Raw genomic sequence first — 10,515 nt, forward strand, 5'->3', positions numbered from 1 at the left:
ACCTGTGACATTTAACCTTATAGGTGACTTGTATCAATCCCTTGGTAGTGAATCAAAAATGAAACCTATTGCATGCACCAAATGCCAAGCTAGAGGTCATTTCTTTTGCACAGATTGTTCTCAAATACCATCAGTATGACTAGCTTCAATTTTAAAAGAAATGAAGTCCATCTCCCTCTAATGCTTTATTCCAAACATGATCAATCGATCTTAAATCTCCGTCTATAGTAATGAGTCTTATTATCATTGTGTTCTGGACCACCTGGACAAAGTAAAAAAAATAGGCTCCACAAACATTTGTGTAGAAAGAGAGGACCTGTAGAAGTAGCTTATGCTTCATTCTGCCGAATTGTTTATGCCGCGACATTACTTGGTGAGTTTTTTGGATGCTTGTACTTTTTGGCAGTGACTTGGTTTGGTCTTCTAAGCTTTTGTACAGAAAATATGAACCATATTAGTCTATTACTTTCTCCATTGTCATACACTCATACCATTAGTGCAGTTCACTATGACTTTCTCAGTATGGGTGCGTTCTTAGAAATAGAACAAAAGTTTCTTTCAATTGATTGAAGTTTATGCTCAAGCTGGCTTCATGAGTCATAGCTTTATCAAATAGTTCTTACATTGCTAATTCTCATATATGGGAGGTGGTTATCTTTTTGCAGTTCGTTGCTTAGGAGCGTTGGAAACTAGCATTGTAGAAATCTTTTTATTCCACTGGCATTGACATATCTGAAATTCCTAGACTTGAATGTTTTTTTTTTCTTTCAGATCGATGCATGTGCTAGGAGTAGTGGTGAATATCTAGTGCGTTTGAATGGTGGAAAGCACGCAATATGCCATTGTGTTTTCACTTTCTTTTTTTCTGTCATTATTGGTTTACTATATTTGGATCCACGACTCATGGTTAGGCTAAGTTACTTAAGAGATTACATGGCAGAGTGGATGGAGCAATGGTACTGCAACTGTTGCCATGTTCAATACATTTAAGCAACACAATGATGCATTTGCACTGTTGAGTGGCCGGCCCTTTCCATGGATGGAGTGTGGTCATACATGCATGTTGCCTTTATTGCTTTCTTAAAGATCCCAGCTGATGTTGATCCGCCAACCCCAACTTCCTGGTATTTGCTCCTAGTACTCGTAAGTCGTATGTGGAGGTTGGGAGAGACCTTGCATGGCCAACTTAATGATGGAAATAAAGCAGAAGAAACAGTGTGTATTTGGTGTATTTCAGAATATATATAGGGCTGTTAAAAATTAAATCGAATAACCGAATCGATCGTTGGATTTTATTTGCATTTTTTTAATGAACCGACTGAAAGAATCGACCATACCATAAAACCGAAATAATTCACAATGATCATGATTTTGATTTTTCTTTTTCTTTTGCCGATGATAATGTAACCATATAAATTAGAAAAAAAAAAAAAGAGATACCAATCATGATTTTCTAATATCTGGAAGTCAAATCAACATAATTAACCTGGCAAATTTAAGCATTTATACATGGCAGGACATAAATAAAAGCACGCTAGGTAGAAACGGAGGCATCAGCATTCAGCACGCGAAGAGATTCATTTGAACGTGTGTGCTGTCGCTGTCTAATCTTGACACGCGTGCATTGAGGGCAGGTCACGGTAGTGTACGGTAGCATAAAGATCCTTCACTCAATCCTCTGCGTCACCTGGCACTGTTTATTGCAGCAAATCAGAACTCGACACGTTAATCTGTCTCTGCTGTTCTTTCGACACATGACAGACAGTACATGGAAAATTGGAACTAAATCTAATTTTTTGACAGTCATTGGAAAGGAAAACAGTGATTAACGTAGTAGAACATACGACCTCCTTTTGGATTAAAAGGTGTTAACACACCGACACGTGTTTAACTTGTGGTCAAATACAAAATGACTAGATTTTCATTTTTGTCTAATGTATTAAAGACACTAATTAACATTTCTCATAGGAATTTATACAAAAACCTCTTGAATTTTCAATTCAGACTCACTCCCTTATTATAAAAAATCATGTTATACTGATGGTTGAAACAAAAAGATATGTGACAATTATTATTTATCATATTTTATAAATTTTTTACTTTGTTTCAATATTGATTACCCATTGTGACTTATTAATTAAAAGTATATATATATATAGGTTAAAAACTTTTATAAAGGAACCATTGAAGTCTATTACATTGTGGAAAACGGCATCGTAAGAGATAAATATCAGACGATTCCAGAGATATGTTTATATGGAGAGGGAAAAAAAAAACGAAAAACAATTTAGCATGAAAGCGAACTTAGACCAGTAAGGACTGGACACGTGTAGATCCATTTTAAGGTTGGTGACGACGTTCTGGAACTTGGAACTGGAAATAAAATGATACCAAAATATTAAAAACGACAAAACCCCATCCCTCACTCTCTTTGTTTACACGTCCGTCACACCTCCCAAACCCACCACGATGGTGTCCAACACGCGCCACACTTTGCTTTGAGCATCAATATGATAAAAGAGTAAAAAGCAGGGAAAGCAGTGGAAAACAGAGGAGTTTATATGAAACTGGAAAGAAGCACCAACCCTAGCTTGGTTTCATTTCTAGTGCAGAATTGGGTAAAACAAAAGAAACTAAGCAAATACATTATACATTTCAAAAAGCTTTTATCTTTTCTATATTTTCTGTCTTTCTTTCCTTCTTTCTTTAATCTCCATCTCTTCCTCTAGGGTTTCAAGTTTCCAACTTTCTCTTGTTTTTCACAAATTTGGTTACACTTGAGTTCTGACCCACCAGAGAGAAGATCAATACATATACTTTTTCAGATTTAGAAATATAGATATTAATTGAAGGGTAAGGGTTTGTGTGTGGGATTTAGGGGAAAATTATGGGGAGAGGGAGAGTTGAGCTGAAGAGGATAGAGAACAAGATAAACAGACAGGTGACGTTTGCAAAGAGGAGGAATGGGTTGTTGAAGAAAGCATATGAGTTGTCTGTGCTTTGTGATGCTGAGGTGGCACTCATCGTCTTCTCCAACCGTGGCAAGCTCTATGAGTTCTGCAGCACATCTAAGTATATATAGATGTTCATCTCTCTCTCTCTCTCAAAAGATGTTTGATCTCTTGTTTCTCTCTCTCTTTCTCTCTCTCTTGCTTCTTTTCTTCCCTAAATTAATGATGATTTTTAATATATGGTGTACTTTTGATTAGATCTTGTATATTTTTGTTAAGATCTGCATCAGACTTATTATGGGATTTTGGATTTTGTGTGTTTGCTTTGATTGATAAATTTCTCTTTTGTTTGGTTTTAATTTATTAAAGATCAGATTAGTAATATAATTGTTTGTTTCATGGAGAATTTTTTGATAAATTGACTACAATTAATTACTGATCTTTGTTTCTCTTTTTCTTTTATCTAGAATCTCCATTTTGAAAATAATTACATAAAATTATTTATAATTTCTTTTTGAGCTAAATTATTGAATTAGCTCTAACATTCAACCATCTGTACGTTTTCCGTGAAATTAAAATTTCTTCTTCGGACAGAAGGTTCCATCTTCTTAATTGTTATAATTTGTTCTGACTGGTGACACAATTTCAATGAAGCTGTTATGAATATGAATAATTAATAAAATCTGCACGCCCTTTTGATTCATTTAATTATTTGTATTGATTCATACTTGAAACAATATTATAATGAATATATAAATTGTAATACTTTATATTTAAATTATAAAAGTATTGTTTCTCTCATGCATCTATAGCTAGGTCATGGTGTTTAAGAATTCTAAGACTGAAATAAAGAAAACCAACTATGCTGAGGAAAAATGTTAAAATGTAAAAACCCTAATTGTAAAAACCAAATACATATATATAAGTGTTTGTTAGTTCTTTCTATTTTTTCTTATCTTTTTATTTTTTTTGCCTTTTTGAATTGCATCTAAATATTGTTTTCTTTGTTTAATTAGAAAAGCAAGAACTTATAACTATTGTCCCTTGGTTGAAATAAATATCTAGTAATTGAATTATAAACTCAGCAATTGAATTTATTGCCCTAATAAAGGTTGCATGTCTTTAATTCTTTAATCTCTACCATATAATACGACCTGTTACGTCAATGTTTTGTGTGGCCTCATCACCTCAGCATGCTCAAGACCCTGGAAAGGTACCAAAAATGCAGCTATGGTGCAGTGGAAATCAACAAACCATCCAAAGAGCTTGAGGTAGCTTCATTACTCTCTCTCTCTATCCATATCCTCATCAGTACTGTCTCTCTCTCTCTCTCTCTCTCTCTCTCTCTCTATATATATATATATATATATATATATATATATCCTCTTCAGTAGTGTTTATGTTAATTTTTAATATATGACTGCATATATTTTATATATATATTTATATATGTGTGTCATTGCGGTGCTTGTGTGCTGTAAATTTTGAAATTCTCGTGTTGGATTGTCCGTATTTCCTACGTTTTTATCTAGACCTTGTTTTTTTTTGGTACCCTTGACACTTTGTTATTGTGTTGTAACAACGTACAGAACAGTTACCGGGAATATATGAAGCTGAAAGCAAAATATGAGTCCCTTCAAAGAACTCAGAGGTATATCATATATATATATATATACACACACACGTTTCATGTTTCATGTTTCGTGTTTCGTGTTCAATTTTTGTATTAAACAAGTTTTCTCGGCAATTAATTGTAGAAACCTTGTTGGGGAGGACTTAGGCCCTCTGAATTCAAAGGAGCTGGAGCAGCTTGAACGTCAATTAGATTCTTCCTTGAAGCAAGTTCGCTCCACTAAGGTAATAATCTATCAATCAAACAGAACCTATATATATATATATATATATATATTTAATCATATAAAGTGTATGTACTTGTCATCTTCAAAGGACATAGACAACTCGATAGTTATACTTATATATGTTTGGATTCACATGATCAATGTTCAAGTGCTATATGGGGATTTTGAAGATCACATTTGCCCCTGGTCAATTTAACATATATATAATTAGCTATATGTTTTGCTTATTAGAGGTACTCAATTAGTTTTAATACATATGTTTATATCTTATTGGTTGGATTAACTTATTAGAGTTAAAGTGGATGACAAGAATTAATTGGTAATTTTTTGATATTCATATGGAATGACTAATCAATTCATTATGCATAAATATCCTTCCTAAACTCGGACCATCAGACCCACATGCACAAAAATTCATCACCCGATGACAGGGTAAATTGAACCCAGGCCTAACGCGTGTTCAGCCTGTTTTGTTTATGCATGAAACAATTTCGAAGTTTCAATTACTTTTGTATTGATTTATGAGTGTTTCCACCTTCTAGATAGCTAATTGTTTTTGGATAAAGAACCCTAACAATTTTGGTGTAAATTAATTTCCTTGCAGACCCAATATATGCTGGATCAGCTTTCTGACCTTCAAAATAAGGTATCTTCTACACATTACCTTACAATATATATATATATATATATATTAATACTTCATTATATATTCTTAGGGACTAACATGCAGATAATTACTACTTAATTGTTTGAATAAAAGGAACATATGCTCATGGAGTCTAACAGAGCCTTAACAATGAAGGTACCAATCATTTACCTCTAGAATTGGTTCAATCTCAATCTCCTATTCTACCAAACTTAATTTGTATGCCAAACATGCAAGAATCAAATTAAATGTTTCATTAATCAAGCCAAATCGAAGGTCGATTAAGCAAGCTAAATCAAACTCAACCTTAATTAGTAATCAAATTAATGTCTTTTTTCCTAAACCATTTTGAGATTGTGTGCCATTAATATTCTTGTTTGACACAGCTGGATGAAATCAGTGCTAGAAACCATCATCTTCGACCATCGTGGGACGGTGGTCATGACCAAAACATGTATGCTCACCAGAATGCTCAGACTCAGGGGTTCTTCCAGCCTATAGACTGCGATCCCACACTGCAGATAGGGTAATCTTTGACTCCTTTTTCTGAAGGTTTTTGGTTTCTCTCTATGATTATATGTTTCGAGGGGTGTCCTTGGGGTGGAGCGACATAGGCCGCTGCTCATAAGGGCCCCATATTTTTGAAAAAATATCAGTTCTTAGAGTTCGCCTAGGACCCCCGAAGACTTGGGTACGTAGGCCATTATATGTTTCTCAATTATACATTTTGCGATTCCGCAGGTACAATCCTGTGGGTTCAGAGCAGATGAGTGCATCAACTACTACTCAAGCTCAACAGGTTAATGGGTTTATTCCTGGATGGATGCTCTAAGCTTTGGAAGCTATAATGGATGGTCGGTCCATAAGCCTGCTTATGCATGGTTTCTCCCTTCTTCTTTATTATTTTGGCAAAATATGTAAATTGTTTCAAGAGGCGCAATATGTGGAACTCATATTTATCATCATAAAGACAAAGCCTAGCATTGACTGAATTTTATAAGACTACTGTGGAATTGCCTGCCATGGAACATGTAAGAATTTTTATAATATTTTATATTTTGGACAACTACTTACAAGAATTTGGTTATTCCCCTATCTTGATTTGGACTACTTTTCTTTTTGGTCCCTCTCTTGATGTACATTTGTTTGGTGCATGAGAATTAATGGCTTGTAGTAACTAATCTTTATTATGGGATTCAATCTAAAATAGAATGTACGTTGATGACTGTTTAATGTTCATGAAATTCATGTTTGTGGAATCTTTGCTTTGATATGTGAAGATAAAGGGTATGTTAGTTATATTTATCTTAGCCAAAAGGCTGAGAAAGGTATGCGTCTCATATATATAGTTCAGTTTACCATTTTAAATAACTATTCAACTTAATCTCTTTTTAACTTTCCGATGTGGGATTTTGTATTATTAAGTCTAGTTTTACATAAACATACCAATATGGGTTTCCTAGGTATAATATAGAAATTTGGGGAAAACGTGGGCTCTATAAGCCCATAAGAGTCTATGCCCAATTAGCCCAGGCCAGTGCTTTAATTTTAAGCCCAATGGGCTAGGCTTACACTAACACGACAACTTTCTTTCCCCTTTTTTATACAGGCAAAAAAGCCCCTATGGGACAACTACCTATCTCTCAAGTAAAATCAGATAGGCGGATACCCCACCCCAACCCACTCCGGTAGAAATCGAACCTAGGGCTAGGTTGGCTAGAAGACAAACAAGGTGCTCTGCCACTGGAAAAAGCTCGGTCTCATGCTAGTTATGATAAGATTACTGATAATTAGCAGAAAATTATGATAATCAAGTCTAGACGTACAGAGTACAGACAAGGTGAGACACAGTGGCCAATGCGCAGCTCAAGGAAAACCAGTTTGGGCGGGGGCCTAATTCAAAGAAGCTCAGTTGTCCTTACAAGTAGGCCATGTTGGGCTGGGCTGGGCTTGGGCCTACTTAGCTCCTTATCTATATTTTGCAGATTTGATTGAATGAATGAATGAATGATCATCAATCATCATCATAGTCAGGTATTGGTCTGTGTATATTGTCACTACTCCTTTGTATGTGTCTGTGTCTGGTTACTCTGCTACAATTAGGACAGTGTTATTTGGATCTTTTCTGCAGTGTGTTTTTTAACACCACATACTGGCCCCACATTTATGCGCGCAGCCACGAGCGCACACACAAGTTTAATGGATAACGAGTTAACCACACCATACAAATTTGTCATTTGTACATTAGATATAGATCTAAACTCGGGTCGTTAATCCTGCGGGTACAAAGATTTTTCCATGATATTATAAGTTTGACAAAAACTCAACGTGTGACCACAAATATATTATTTACACATAAGCATATCGAGTAATTCATTCTCTATTAATGGTGGAAAGAGCTGTACCCTCTTTTTTTTTTTACCCTTATTCACCTTATAGCCCTCACATATATAGTAAGGGACTTTAATTTATTATTACTTGTATATATTATTTACCCTTTGAGGGAGACAAATGGACTATAGATACCCTAAGCCTAAAGCCGCCTTCTTATTATTATTATTATTACTGATTTGGCTGAGCCAATTTGAGTTTTTTTTGTTAAAATGAAATCTTTCTTGTTTGGAGCAATTTTTATTACCATAAGAAAGGACAACTAGCTAGGTTACCACCCATGCATAGTGTATTTGATGAAGCAGCACCTAATTAATTAATATAAGGTCCACTTCTTTACCAAAAATAAAATATTTTGCACAACTAATTCGAAAACAATATTGGTGAGAAGTCTACTTGTACCCCTTTTTATATGAAATTCCCCCTAGCATTCCACTTTTTGGTAACAGATAATGACATCATACAATATCATTTGAACATTCGATATGAGTTTAAACTCAGATCTTTAGACCCTCGGGCACATAGCTTTTCACCTAATGACATAGTAAGTTAATCCAAAAACCCAACAAGTGGCCATAAAAGTATTGCTCTCAATATGAATTGAACTCATGAACTTCCGATAACTTTCCAATATATACGGAAACACAAAATGTAGAATAGGTGTCTAACTATTTTAATGAAAACGCAAAAGCTTTAAAATGGTACAATTGTATAGGTAACTAGCTAGGTACGTATTGCAGTACTTTTTGAAAACAAACTACATATGGAATTATTTATTTATTTATTTTTGGAAAAGTGGGTGACCAATAATATATTCCAAAACCCAACTGAAGGGAAACAGAACTGGAGGCCATAGCAGGCACTCGTGCCACCAAATTGGTGGAATAACAAATGGTTGATAGATGTTTCTGATCTTGGTATATTATCTATTAACATTTCTTTTTATGAATTAAATAAAATAACATATGTGCCTATAACCTCCCAAATAAAATTATTAATGACAAAGTGACAATAATATGTACTAGTAAAATGCTGAGAGAATCTTCCTCATTTTAAAAAAATATATTATTTTGTAAAAGAAATATCCTCCTTACTTTCACATCACTTAATTGGTGGTAGGGAATCCTGCTTTAATTTAGTGTTGAAGATTAAAGCGTTTCTTTATATAGATATCCTTCGTACAATTATTTGTGTAATTTTTTAATACTTTTTTTAAATTATTAGTGTAATTAATCCATATATGAATATGAGCAATATAGTCGATCACCCGTGGAATAGTCTGGGTGGCAGGGGCAAATCGTGATATGAGTGAGTTAGACTTACGTACTTGGATTCAATTCCATGATTGTGATTATATTCATGACTGAATAGAAATATGTATTGGGCATACTATTGTCTCCAGAATTTATCATGCAGGAGGGTTCTGGGGTGAGTCCACTCTTCGATGGGTCTTTATCATGAAAAAAGAAAAGAGAAAAAAGAATATGAACATATATATAATATATACTTATGCCTCTTGGATACGAAAGGATCCCTTTAAAGAGAGTACAAAGCAGGAAGAATAATATAAGTTCTCACAATACCTCTTCAATCGTTAAATTAATTAGTCTCTTAGAGATTGCTCAAAGAACAAAAAAGCTAAAATATTAATAAACTTTATAATGAGGAAAAAAAAAAGTTTTCGGCAAGGAATTGCTCAAATTTATGTGTCCTATAGATTTAATAATTCAATTAGGGTTATTGGATCTAAGCTGTTGGTCCTATTAGTTACAATGGCAAATGAAACCCTTTTTGACTGGCACAGTGTGATGGGATCAGAGTTTTGAACGTTCAACGTATTTTCAAGAAGTATGTCCTCCAGGAAATCAATTAGTGTCAAATACACTATTTTCGATGAAAAATGTCATATTTTCCTCGCTAAACTCAAAATTATCTACATTCTTTTGAATAATTAATTTTGAAATTTCTGACTAGCTAGCTAGATTGATTATGTATATATAATGGTCCCCAATGTTATTAAGATATTTGGAAGGGTATGTACGAGGTGATTAATTATCTATTATAGTCTAATGTGCTACTAGTTGTTCACTATGGTCCCCAGGAGTATTTGATTTTAGGAGAAGAAAGGTAAATATATATATAGAGGAATTATCACATAAAAGTCTAAAGTAAAGGTATATATATAGATTGGTCATTAAGGATAATCCCAGTAACCAACTTGGATATTGTTTTATTAATCCTAATTAATCAAAGAATGGACCACAAAAACATAATCTTTATTTATATAATTATAAGTTCAAACAACCCTACAGTTGAAAATTAAAGTAGAATATGAATCGAAAACCTAAATCTGATCAAATGCATGCCGAACCCTAAACATCATTGTCTTATATATATAGATGGATTCGATTAGCTTGAAAGCTTTCAAGCATGCACATTTTTTAATGCATTTTAAATAATCTATAAAAAAAATTAATTGTTATGGAAAAAATGTTTATATGTCCTTATATATGGTTAAGATAATTAATATTATAATTTAGACATTTATATATTGCAATGCCAAAAAGAAAAAAATATTTTCCTTTTAATAATCTATAAAAAAAAACTATGTATATATATAGTAATGCTATTGCTTGGGTGATAACATACAAATTTTTTTTTTTAAAAC

The 10,515-nt window shown here is 33.5% G+C and overlaps 1 protein-coding gene across 1 annotated transcript; it reads left to right on the top strand.

The window, feature by feature from the left end:
• Positions 1 to 2,622: 2,622 nt before the first annotated feature.
• LOC120016964 (agamous-like MADS-box protein MADS2) lies at positions 2,623 to 6,551 on the top strand. The gene is made up of 8 exons (XM_038869982.1): positions 2,623 to 3,072; positions 4,144 to 4,222; positions 4,541 to 4,602; positions 4,709 to 4,808; positions 5,415 to 5,456; positions 5,571 to 5,612; positions 5,843 to 5,982; positions 6,198 to 6,551. Exons 1-8 carry the CDS (start codon positions 2,888 to 2,890, stop codon positions 6,286 to 6,288), a joined length of 741 nt encoding a protein of 246 aa, XP_038725910.1. The 5' UTR covers positions 2,623 to 2,887; the 3' UTR covers positions 6,289 to 6,551.
• Positions 6,552 to 10,515: the final 3,964 nt, after the last annotated feature.

This window comes from Tripterygium wilfordii, chromosome 15 (assembly GCF_013401445.1).
Source record: "Tripterygium wilfordii isolate XIE 37 chromosome 15, ASM1340144v1, whole genome shotgun sequence".
Lineage (NCBI taxonomy): Eukaryota > Viridiplantae > Streptophyta > Magnoliopsida > Celastrales > Celastraceae > Tripterygium > Tripterygium wilfordii.

Bases quoted from the DNA above. Each gene is read 5' to 3' on its own strand.
- LOC120016964 (XM_038869982.1), top strand. From the start codon at position 2,888: ATGGGGAGAGGGAGAGTTGAGCTGAAGAGGATAGAGAACAAGATAAAC. The intron at 5,457-5,570 runs GTATCTTCTACA...TTTGAATAAAAG, and splicing joins TTTCTGACCTTCAAAATAAG to GAACATATGCTCATGGAGTC. The intron at 5,613-5,842 runs GTACCAATCATT...TGTTTGACACAG, and splicing joins ACAGAGCCTTAACAATGAAG to CTGGATGAAATCAGTGCTAG.